Source organism: Sciurus carolinensis, chromosome 6 (assembly GCF_902686445.1).
Source record: "Sciurus carolinensis chromosome 6, mSciCar1.2, whole genome shotgun sequence".
Taxonomy (NCBI): domain Eukaryota; kingdom Metazoa; phylum Chordata; class Mammalia; order Rodentia; family Sciuridae; genus Sciurus; species Sciurus carolinensis.
The window spans coordinates 142,865,553-142,878,051 of NC_062218.1; the positions used below are offsets into that span (position 1 = coordinate 142,865,553).

The 12,499-nt window shown below is 34.1% G+C and overlaps 1 protein-coding gene across 1 annotated transcript in view; it reads right to left on the minus strand.

Moving 5' to 3' along the window:
- The window catches only part of Fam114a2 (family with sequence similarity 114 member A2), a 32,532-nt gene that overhangs the window by 18,004 nt on the left and 2,029 nt on the right, over positions 1-12,499 (minus strand). The window contains exons 2-8 of the mRNA XM_047555512.1: positions 10,410-10,633; positions 9,950-10,049; positions 9,494-9,586; positions 6,193-6,284; positions 4,758-4,892; positions 4,121-4,279; positions 3,304-3,427 (exon numbers count right to left, since the gene is read on the minus strand). Of these exons, the coding sequence (XP_047411468.1) occupies positions 3,304-3,427; positions 4,121-4,279; positions 4,758-4,892; positions 6,193-6,284; positions 9,494-9,586; positions 9,950-10,049; positions 10,410-10,619 (913 nt within the window). The 5' untranslated portion in view covers positions 10,620-10,633. The remainder of the gene's footprint in view (positions 1-3,303; positions 3,428-4,120; positions 4,280-4,757; positions 4,893-6,192; positions 6,285-9,493; positions 9,587-9,949; positions 10,050-10,409; positions 10,634-12,499) is intronic.

Below are 12,499 nucleotides of genomic sequence, written 5' to 3' on the forward strand. Positions count from 1 at the left end.
ATTTCTAATTTTATGTAAAGCCAGATGTTGACTAAATTGAACAACTACTGTTAACACATGTGCAAATAACTTAAAAGTTTATAAATAACTGGGAAATGTCATACAATGGCTTGGTTAGGAACATTGGAGCAAATGGAACAAATCAAAATTAAGCTATTGCTTTCCTGCTAAGTGAGACTTTTAAAATCCTTTTATTTATATCTTCCTAATAATGAACATAATAATAGCCATCACTTACTGGATACTTACTAATATGCCACACATTAATGTAATATTTATAACAACCTGAGAGGAATTAAATCCTATTCTTACAATCAGGAAAAAGAAGTTCGGTGTTAAGTAATCTCTCAAGGTCACATGGCTTAGTAAATTCGAACTCAAGTATAACCCAAAAAGTCATTCTTTTATTCATTAAGCTAAACCACCATCTCAATATCTCAGCACAGCTTTAAAAACTTACATTTAAAAACCATTTTCTAATCAGTAAAAAAGTACCTTTATATGGAATAAGGTATGATTTAGCAAGATGTTACATAACCAGCCACCTTGACCTAGAACCCAATATAGAACACAAAAAGAAACAAAAGAGAAAAAGTTCTTGTCTATGCAGAATCTACAGACTCAACTTTTTGTCCTCCTCTCACAGACAAGACCCTAAGACTTACACTCAGAGCTCTTTGCTCTCAACAGACAACTTGACAAGACTACTTGTTTGGGTTCCTACTCATATAAGTTAGAAATAAAAACCAAATGAGACTCAGGCAAGTTCACTGATAGTGAAGACATATAAAAGATGGACAGACTAACACAATGAAGGAAATAAAGTTGTGCAACTCTAAAAAGCATACATTATTAAAAGCACTGCAGTTTAGGGTAATTTAGTACAGCAGTTCTCAAACATTTTGGTCTAAGGACCTCTTTATATCCTTAAAACTGAGAATTCCAAAGGGTTTCTTTCAATATAAGTTATAATAAATAGAGATAGTATCATATTAAAATTTAAACAAATGTTTAAAGTATTAGTTCATTGATAATCACAATAAACTCACTACTTGTTAACATACTTTTGAAGAAAAATAATCACATCTTCCCAAAACAAAAAAAATTAGTGACAATACCATTATTTTACATATGTATCAAATCTCTTTAATGTTTAGCTTAAGAGAAGATAGCAGTTTTGACACTCAGTCTGTTGTGATATATTCTTATTTTAATAGCTTTTTCAGATAGTCTAAAGATTAACTTTAGATATTCTTTAATACTACAACAAAATTCAAGGGGTCATTTCTTAAAGGATCGTAGCAATTACTCATATTGCAATGAACCTAAAACCATATCATAAAATTTTGTACTTATTTATATTAAATTAAAATCCATTAGTCTATCTTTTGCCCATATGTGATTTTATAACATCACACATTAGTCAATAGGAAAAATACTGGTTCTCTGATTTATGTAGATTTTCCAAATGCCGACACACTTCATTGTAAAACATTCAAAAATTATTAGACTTATAACTATAGATTTCATCAGAGGAATCCGTAAACAGCACTGGAAAGTTGTCAAACTCAACAGAGAAACATTTTACAAAATTCTAACTTTGACTTAGTTTGAGTTTTTATCATGAGTCATAAATAGTTGGTTTCCTTGAAGTAAAAGCTAATTTTATTAATTTTCAAGAAAATAGTCACCCAATATTGTGTTCTGAACAATCTGTGTGACTATTTACACTTCTAAGTAAAAATGGTGTTCCATGACAAAAGTAGTTCAGCTCAGGGTCCAAGAATCTGCATTATTATCAGTAGCTCATGTGATTTGGGACCTGTGACTCTTGGATTGTGCTGGTTGCTTTGTAAAAACTTTTTTCGTAAAAAATAACCTGAGTCAAAAGTTAGCATGTATTAAAATTAGAGATTTGAGTGACAAAATACAAACAAAATATTCTGCTAAAAAGAATAGTTCAGCTTATAGTTCGAACAATACATACGCTTTTCCTGAGAGGACCCATCATACTTCAGTATGCATCAGAGAATATTAAAATAAGTATACTTCAGGGTTAAGATTTAATAAAATTAGTAATTTTATCACTTCACTAAACACAAGGTTAAATAAAACTGGCTTTCTTTTTTTTTTTTTTACAATGAGTACCTGACTTTGAAAATCTTAGTATAGTTAGATGCGACTATCTTGATCCATGTTTTGGCACCAGGAATTTCATCCATTTTTGCCTTTCATTGTCAGTAAAAGTATCAAAACACAGAAAAGTAAAAACAAAAATTTGTAAAATTAAGTTACATATGATATCATTATGCCATTTTGACTCATGAACTCCCTTAAAGGGTCTTGAGGACTTAAGAATGCACAGCCCATACTTCGTGAACCACTGATTTAATCTACCACATGGATAATTGGCCCTTTACATTTTGATGAACCATGAGGGAATTTTTCTACTCAATAATGTTTATAATTAATTGCTTCATCAAGAAAAGACAAAACTGTATTAATTAATTCCAGTTTCTAAAAGAAGTCAGTGCAGTTTATATCTTAGAAATATTTCCAGTTAAAAATGTTAAAAATGACAGAGTTTAAGATTCAGTTACCTAGAAATTGTGCTTTATGTAAACTATTGCATTTCCTGATAATTTTGCAATAATGAGTAGTTTCAACATTTATATTTCCCTAGGAATGCAAATACTAAAATTTAAGACAAACTTTGTAAAAATAAAAAAAAAAATCCTCATTTTGGATAACTGCCACCTTGCAGGCTTCAATTCAAGATGGGGACAGGGGTCACAGAAGTCAGAGAAGCATAGGTAAAGTACCTAGAGATACAGATGCTCATAAGGATGGGCCTGACAAACTGAGGAGGGAATCTGACAAAGGCATCTCTAATTGTTAAAAAAAAAAAAGAGAGAGAGAGAGAGAGAGAGATGTGTTCTGCCAGCATAGACTTGGAAGGACCAGAAACATAGCTCAGCATGCATGAGGCCCTGTGTTCAATCCCTATCACACACACACACACACACACACACACACACACACACACACAAAAAAAAAAAAAAAAAAGATTTGGAGAAGCTCCAAAGAGTCTGGTAGTGAGAAGAGAAGGCCTGGACATGAGAATAACTTGCCCATTTCAATGCCTAGTCAGGGAAAAGGCTGCAGAAAGGAGTTTGCATGAAAATTCTGACTGAAAAAAATCAGACTAATAAAATTAGAGAGTAAATATTTTATCTCGAGGGCAAAGCACTGCATACAAACACACTGTATCCTCTACATTCAGGTAATGAATTTTCATATTACCTTTTTTCTCTTCTTCATCTTCCTCAGAAAACTCTGCTAAGGAAAATGCTTCTTTGAGTTGCTCTAATTCAAGCTTTAGTGCCTCTAAGTCTTCTCCACTTAAAGAATTAAGAATAGATTTCACCTAAATGGATATAAGATTAAAAATTGTAGGAATATGAAGAGGACAAAAAATTCTCAAAGGGAGAAGACACAATAATTGAGCTCACCAGTCAACACAAGCTATTTCTTAAGAAGCTTAACACAAGAGGCTAATTATTACAGGAAGGTAGGGAGAATCTGTACTTCCAAAAGTAACAAAGGCCAGAGATATCTGGAAGTTTAGTTAATAAAAACAACTTAAAAATCAGGGAGGAAAAGGAGATCATTTTGAATCAATTAAAAGTTATCAGTAACTGTATACAAATTAGTTTTAAATAAGTTAAAAGCTAAAAGGTAACTGTATACAAATTAACAGCTTAAGTCAATAGGTTTTTGGCAGCTAAAGCCAAAGAAACAAGGTTAAAAAAAAAAAAAAGATAGAAAGAAAGAAAGAAAGACTGAGATATAGGAAAAATAGCAGATGTGTTATTAAGACCTCTTTATCAATATGCCCTTTTTCGTGTAATTTTACAGAAAAACACTGGACTCATCCAATTTCTTTCTAGCAGTTTGTTCAAAATCAGTTTTTTGTTTGTTCTGGTATAGTATTTCCAGAGAGTCTCAAGTCTCCATTGGAAACACATTTCATCTTCCTAATGTGCAAAGAGAAAAGAAGCTATGTAACATTCCTTTATTTGAAGACTTTTCTCAGTTGGGATTTTTAGTTTGGATTTACCTTTATTTCACTTTCTTGGGAAAGCATCTCCAGAGCTTCTAGATGTGAAAGGCCTTGAAATTCATCAAAGAGTAGCCCATAATGAGTTTTCTTGTCTGTTTCCATGGTAACCTCATTGGAGGTCCATAGCTCTTCTTTCTCCTTTGCCTCTCGTAAAACCTGAAAAGAGATGGAGGCGTTACACTGCAGCAAATGAGAGCTCAAGGGTGAGTTCTGAAAGCGGAGGGAAGCAAAGCTGAGTACAGAGCACTGCCCTTTCATTCTTAGCATTGCAATTCAAATCCAACAGGCTCAGGAGATGCTGGGAAAAAAAACATAATTTGATGCTAGACAGTGTAAATAACACCCAAGGAACAGGTGTTTCTCCAAAAGTGGTTTAAACATTAATCTAATAAACAACTTTGACAGGGCTTAGCATTTCACTGACAGGAGAATGAAAAAAGGAGGGAAAAAAAACAGCTGGGCATTTTTCTAAGTATTCAAGCTTTCACTGGCTGCCTCCCTACCCCAGTAGCTTTAATTTTAAAAAAATCACTGAAAATTCTTCAAAAGGAAACACTAAAAAGGCCCCAGGTTAGCAAAAGCAAAACGCAAATCAAGACAGAAACAAGAATCAAACAGGTAAAGAAAACAGTACCTGAGATAGTGTAGAATTCCGGTTCATCAGACCCTTGGTTCTTTTAAACCCAGGATCCCCTTCTGCTATGACATCCATTGTCTTTTTTCCAATGAATTCTAAGGCATCCAAACCCCCACTAATAACACTCTTTCCCTAGAAAACACAGAAACTTCATTACAGCAATGTTATGAAAATATATTTGCATATTTCAGTATTGAAAAGTAGTGGATTGAGAAGACTGTGGAACAAGGATTGAGACGAATGTGGAACAAGTGAAGCAATTATACACTGCTTGTGGAAATATAAATGTGTGTAACAATTTGAAAAAACTATAGCTAAATATCTACTACAGCTGCATGAACCACCAATTCCACTCACGGTTATATACTCAATAGAAATATGTACAGAGAAGCATCAGAAAATATGAACAGTGATAGTGGAGTGAAACAGACATTATTACCTCATGTACATGTATGATTGCATGACTGATGTGATCCTACAATATCTATAATCAGAAAAATTAGAGATTACACTCTATGTATGATCTATCAAAATGTATAAATGCATTCTACTGTCATGTACAACTAATTAGAACAAAAATAATTTAAAAAAAGAATGATGATAGCAGCACTATTTGTAATAGCTATAAATTGGAAATTACCCCAGTGTCTACCATGATGGAATTGAAAAACAAAAAAGTGACAGTCATACAAAGGAATACAGCAAAGAAAATCTATACAAACTGCAACATGGATAAAATATACAAACATAATATTGTGTGAAAGAAACCAAACACAAACAGGTATACTCCACACTTCCATTTCTATAAAGCATAAAAGCAGGCAATATTAACCTATGATAGTATAAGACTGTGATTACCTTGGAGGGGGAAAGAGCACAAATTGGGGCGGGGGACTGGGTATGTTCATAAGGTGAACGTTCACACTGAACACTTACGATTTTATTTTCTGTATGCATGTGATATTTCAACAAGAAGTTTTTTAAAATGTACTAGCTATCTACCCTCCTATAAGAAGCATAGTGTCCTATATTATTCTTTTTTAAATGTTTTTTATAATCTGTAGTTTTACTAGTATCTACCATAAAGATCACACACTACCTCCAGTCCCCACCCCCACCCACTTAAGATACAAATATGAGAAAAATTATTTTTGTAAAAGCAGAGACATTTCCTAGGGTCACCAAACTAAGAATTCCTGGTCCATAAAATATTATGTACAAATAAAAAAGAAAAAATAAATATCATGCACATTGCATAACTCTTCATCTTATATTCCTTTATTTCTTTAAAGAAAGTCTTCACATAGCTCTTACTCTATTTTGGACTCCCTTAAGAATAATTAGTTCTCAAGGTTTTTCAATGAAAAGAAGAAGATAAGCAAACCCATTATAAAAATAGAAGACAGTAGGCCACCATGCACTTTTTACTCACTGTGCTCTGAACAGCTGTAGAAATGGTCGAGAATACACCAAACGGCCCAGTCACTGGGGAGGAATTTTCATTCTCTTTGGCATTTGTCTCTCCTAAAGAGAGGAAACTTGTAAACATGAAAGGAAGGTTCGCTAATTGTTTTGGCTTTACTAGCATCTATATGACTTTTTAAAATGTAGACTCAGTTTCCTAAACTCAAGACCTTAGGTCTTTTCATTATTTTAAACAATTTGCCCATTTTAACTGAAAGTTAAATAGGTATCTACTTTCGAATAGGTATCTTTTTTTTTAATTTTCATTTCATTTTAAAAATAAAATCCAATCTTCTGAACAAACTACTGATCTACATAACATCAGACTACATACTGAATAATCTCAGCGACACGATTTTCTGGACAAGGTAAAACTATAGGTTCAGAAAACAGATTCCTGCTTGCCAAGGACTGATAGCAGATGGAAGGGAGTGACTACAAAGGGGCATGAAGGAACTTGCTCATTGAAAATATTTTTATATCTTAATAGTCTATGTTGACATAGAAAATATTCTATATCTGTATAACCACAAGGTACCATGATTACATAGTATACAAACATAACTGTATCTCTCAAAGCACAAAAATCTACATAGCTAAAAAAAGCAAATTTGTATGTAATTTATAACTCAACTTTATCCTAGAAAATCATGCCCATTAATAGGAATCACACATGGATTACAAAGATTATGTTTCAAATAAACTGTTCTATTTTATTAATTTTAAAAATCTTATAGGAGAGCAGCTACATCAAATAATCTAACTATATCAAATACTCTATTATAGGGAGGACTTCTACTTCTAGCTACAATGAATTAACTGGTACTAGACTTGCCTTCCTACCACAGCAACTAGAAGACTGCACAAAACATAAGAAACAACCTTTTGCAGATACTGGACAAGAGGCAGTACAAGACTTTGGTACAGGAGGAGAGAGAAACAACGTGAACCCTATAATTGGGTTGACTGTCTAGAGGAACTTTCTAAACAAACCACAACACAAGGAGAGGAAAAGTAAGCAGAGCACAGCAATCACAACAAGTGGAACAAAGACTGGAGCCAGAAAAGACTGAAGTAGCTGGAAACTGAAAGTCAAAAAACTAGAGAGGATGCAGCTACATATGTTAAAGAGTTACAAGAATCTACATAGGTGTGCCCTGTGTCTTCAGCTGAACACTACAATGCTCAGGCACTAGGAGACTCCACAAAGTTGGGGGGGGTGGGGAGGCGGGGACTGCTATGGAGTGGTAAGTTAAACCATCTCAGAGTGCATGCTGAGCAGAGACATTTGAATTTCAACCAACCAAAGTAAAAAGACATCTTTAAACAACTGGGGATTGAGTAAAAACCTCAGAAGTCAGGCCTTAGCAGTAAAGTTAAAACAACTTTACTAGAGTAAAGGCTACTCTAACTCACCCTAAACAAGCTTAATAGTGCCTTGAAAGTATCAGTCTAAGCTACCTGTAACTACCTGTCAACAAAAGGACAGCCAAAGACAACCTTTAAAGAAACAGCAAAATCCCTAAAAGATGAACAAATAAGATTCACCTGCAGCCTCTGCTCAAAGTGACAATATCCTTAACAGTGGAATTCACCTCCTTCCTTAGGAACTTTAAAAGATGGAAAGGACTTATTGTCAAAAAGCAGTCCATTCTAATTTGGGAAACTTCTCACCATCAAACTCTAAAACTAAAACTGAAGTCCATGTAATGTTCACTGGATGGTACTCATTCCCTCCCCAGGAGCCACAAATAAAAAACATAAGCCCTCTTCTCTGCCTTAGTCTTCAGAGATGTAAAAAGAACCACGATATTCTTTCAATCTCTCTTCCTGAGATTTTCATATTTAATACCCGTAATATCTTCAACTTTCCAAGACAGTAATTGTAGATATTTCATCACACAGTTCAAACTTTTCAGGATTCACTCCAGTTTTTCATGGCCCTGTGTGGTAAACCTCTTTCAGGTGTTATGAAGACACTGCTATTTCCATATCCAAAGCCACTTATAACTCTTATTTTCCTTGTCTGAACCCAACTACTGATATGGAAGTTTCTGATAATGGCCAAAACCCACTCTCCACTACAGCATGAACATCAGACGCTGTTCTAGTCAACAGTATCTGAGAAGTAGTATGCTCAGAGTTGCTGGGAAAACTACTCATTTAAAGAAAGAGATGCAGGAGGGGAAATGATACTTCCTTTCCACTTAATTCCTGACTTTGAGAGCATTTTTGTTTTAGAAAATCATACTTTGAGTTTCAGTGTTATCTGGCAGCCATTAAGAAACCAACAAAGAAAACAGGAGAGAAGCCAACCCAGACCCTAACATCAATGAACTATCTCTGCAACAGAGTATTTCTGGAGTTCTTCAGTGAGAAAAATAAACGCACTCTTAGTCACATATTCTGTTATTTTCAGCAGAGTAGTCTTAAGAACACCACTAAGAACAATGCCTCAAACTCACACACACAGTCCTTTGTAGACACGTTTGTATAATGTGACCTCATCTCCTGGCCATGGACAACTGACCCAAGATTAGGCCAATCTAATTGCCTCTCCTAAGAACTCAGAAATAACTAATGCCAGCTGGTCTCTGATGGGCATAAATAACAGGATTCATTTATAACGTTGGAACTGGAGAAAACAAGCACAGAGAATCAGTTTGCTTCGAAAGAAAAATGACATATATGAGCAAAGAGAATAATGAGAAAAAAATAAGGTCCCTGACAGATGGAGAAAGCAAACTAGGTATTGAAAACCTTTCTATTTTTTGGTCCCAGGCCCTCCTGGTTCCTGGTGATAATCCTGCCCTTTATGGTTTAAGTAAGAGTATGTTTCCCTTTGATCAAGGCAAGTCTCCAGAATAAAACTTCACCTTCATTGAAGTCCAAATGCAAAAAAAACTCAACCCCAAACTAACCATTAAAATATTTTTCTCTTGCCATTGCTAGATTTAAATTCAGCCAACTCTTTGGTCACTTAACTCAAATATACCAAGAAAAATGCTAAACAATTCTCATATTCTATATTCATGGCTTTATTTATTAAATGGTTATAACAGTCTTTTGAAATCATTTTGTAGATGTGGGAAGTGAAGAGACACATGATTGGTTAAAGGACACAAGCAGCTAAAGATTCCAAATCCTCTTTCATGCCACAGTCCCATTATGCCCTGAGCATTAGATGTTCAATAAACACTACTGAAAAATTAGTTCAACTGTTCCATTTTAATCCAAAATCCTAGGCTTTAATGTTTCTGTCTACTGACCTGCTGCGCACTTGACTTCAGTTGAAATTTCACTGGGACTAGGGATCCCGAGAGAAGTCTCTGCTTTCTCAATGACATTTGAAATACCTTGTCCTAACAAGAAAAACATTTTTTGCTATTTGTTACCAAAACTGAAGAAACAAGCCAAAAATCATACCTGCATATTTATAAAATTATTATAGCCATAGGACATGCTATTTTAACAATACATAACAATACAAAACTAATATAAAAAAATTAACTCATATATTTACATTAACAATTCCCAGACTTCAACTTTCTAATGAGAAAATGCTTCAAATTCTAGTGGCAGTATGTACCAAACCATCATTCAATCACCATCAAACTATAAAGTCTCTGAGTAATCATGGAAGGAAGGATTATTATCAAAATCATTTGCAACATAAATCTGTAGCAAAATGCACATATAAAATAATGAAACTACTGACAACTTACCTACTGTGGCTACTGTAGCTGAGGCTGAAGAAAGTAAGGACTTGCCCCAACTTCCCCAATACCCCCATCCAGTTTGGGGTACATCTTTGGAAATGGGCTCCTATTTTTCCCAGTTAAGAAGAAAAACAAAAGAAAAAAATAGGAAAAAATAAAAAGAAAAAAATAAAATAGGAAAATTAATGAGAGTACAGACAAGATATCTAATTATTAGCAAAAGTATGAGTGAACAAATATATTGCTTTACTAACAGATGTATATTATCACCATGTAAGCACCAAGCAGCAAAGACAAGAACTTTTAAAGGCATTTATACAATTGAGAAAAATGCACTTTATGGTTCTACAAAGAAAAAGATAAGTGCTACCTTAAATTAGCATTAAATCCAAGTCGCTTTTAACCTCGACATTTTAAAATCCCAATATTTTAATAGATATTCTACTTCGGCTATAGACTGTAATACCTGAACAGGGAGAACTTCAGAAGTTTCAAGGTCACTAGAAGGTTTGAACTCTGGCCTTTTCCGAGTGGACACTACAGGTTCTGATTTACTCTCTGGCTTAGTGCTTTGGTTGACAGACTCAGAACTCTTGGCTGGCTCACAGTTTCCATCTTCAAGGATGGGGGTTGCTTCAGTTATCACTTTACTCTCAACATCATCTTTATCCGACATGATTAGAACATCACCTAGTAAAAGAAAAGCCCAAGAAAAAGTGTACTTATATATGATGTTTTGATGTAAATTACTTATTTAGATCTTTTGAGATTTTCATAGATTCACATGTGGTGTAAGAAATAAGATTCCATATGCATTCATTCACTTTCCCTAGTAACAACTTGTGTAAGTGCAGAATAATATCAAAATCAGGAAACTGATACTGATACAATCCACCAATCATGTTCAGATTTCGCCAGTTTTACAGGCACTAATTTGTGTGTACAAAGTTTTACAAAATGTTATCCATATACAGTCATTCCTTAATGTCCTTGGAGAATTGGTTCTAGGACCCCCAGATGATAACCCAGATGATAACAAAGTAAAGGTCAAGTTCCTTATTTAAAATCGTACATTGGCATATAACCTACATACTTCCTCTCATATAATCATCACTAGATTATTTACAATAGCTGATATAATATAAATGCTATTAGTAGTTGTTAAACTACATTGTTTAGGGAATAATGACACGAATAATCTGTACAGGTTCAGTAGAGATATATTTTCCCAAATATTTTCAATCTATAGATGTGGCACCCATGCATTTGAAGCATCACCTGTATAGATGTTTGTGGCCATTACCCACAATCAAGAAACCAAAAAAGTCTGATCATTAAGAATCCCTTCTGCTATCTTTTAGTCACATCCAGTTCCCATACTTCTCCCAACCCATAGTAAGTGACCAATCACTGATTTTTTTCTCTGAAATTTTGTCATTTCAAGATGTTACTTAAAGGGAATCATAACATGTTCTTTTGAGAATTTTTTGACTCAGCAATGAGTTCCTCCAGATCCACTTAGGTTGTACCAATAGGTTGTTCCTTTTTATTTCTGAGTAGTATTTCATGGTATCAACATATCACAACTGAACTATTTACCAACTGTTACATGGGCCATTTCTATTTCGGGGCTATTACACAAATAAAATGACTATGGAAGTTCACATACAGGTTCATAAAGGAACATAAGTTTTCTTTTGTCTGTGATAAATGACCACGATCATAATCAACTAGGTCCTACAGTAAGCTCACCTTTAGTTTTTTATGAAATAGTCATACTCTTTTCCACAGGGGTATAGCTTTTAACTTTTCTACCAGCAACATATAAGTGATCAAGCTCCTTCTGTATGCTCACCAGTTTTTTGTCATTATTTTTTATCTAAATCATTCTAACAGGTATGTGGTCGCATCCCTCTGTGGCTTTTAAAGTGCATTTATTCAACAGTTGAGGATGTTGAATATCTTTCCATGTGCTTACCTGCCATCTGAATATCCTCTTCAGTAAAATATCTATTTCTATCTTTTGCTCATTTTCTAATTATATTTGTTGCTTTTACTGTTGTTTTAAGAGTTCTTTATATATTCTAGATTCAAGTCCTCTAATATATGGTTAATGAATATTTTTATCCCAGTCTGTAGATTTTGTCTTTATAGTCTTTCACAGAGCAATTTTTCATTTTGATGAGGTCCCAGTTGTCAATTTTTCCTTTTACTGAATGTTCTTCAAAAATCCTATCATTAATCATTCCCAACTCAATTTTTCCTGAGTTATTTAAGTCATCAGATAACATTTTTGTTAGATCAGTTTTTGAATGGCAATGTTACCCAATTCAATTCCTTCTAGAAGTAGAGCTCTTTGGCAATTAAAGCCAAGATACCATTGCTACTTCTACAAAGAGCAGACACTAGTTTCCAGGTTAACCAAATATCATCACACACACACACACTCACTCACTCTCTCTCTTACACACCACCCCCCCACACACACTCCACTTGGGTACATATTCAGACTGAACACTATAATTGAAGTGCATGAAAATTCTAAAACAGAAAGAT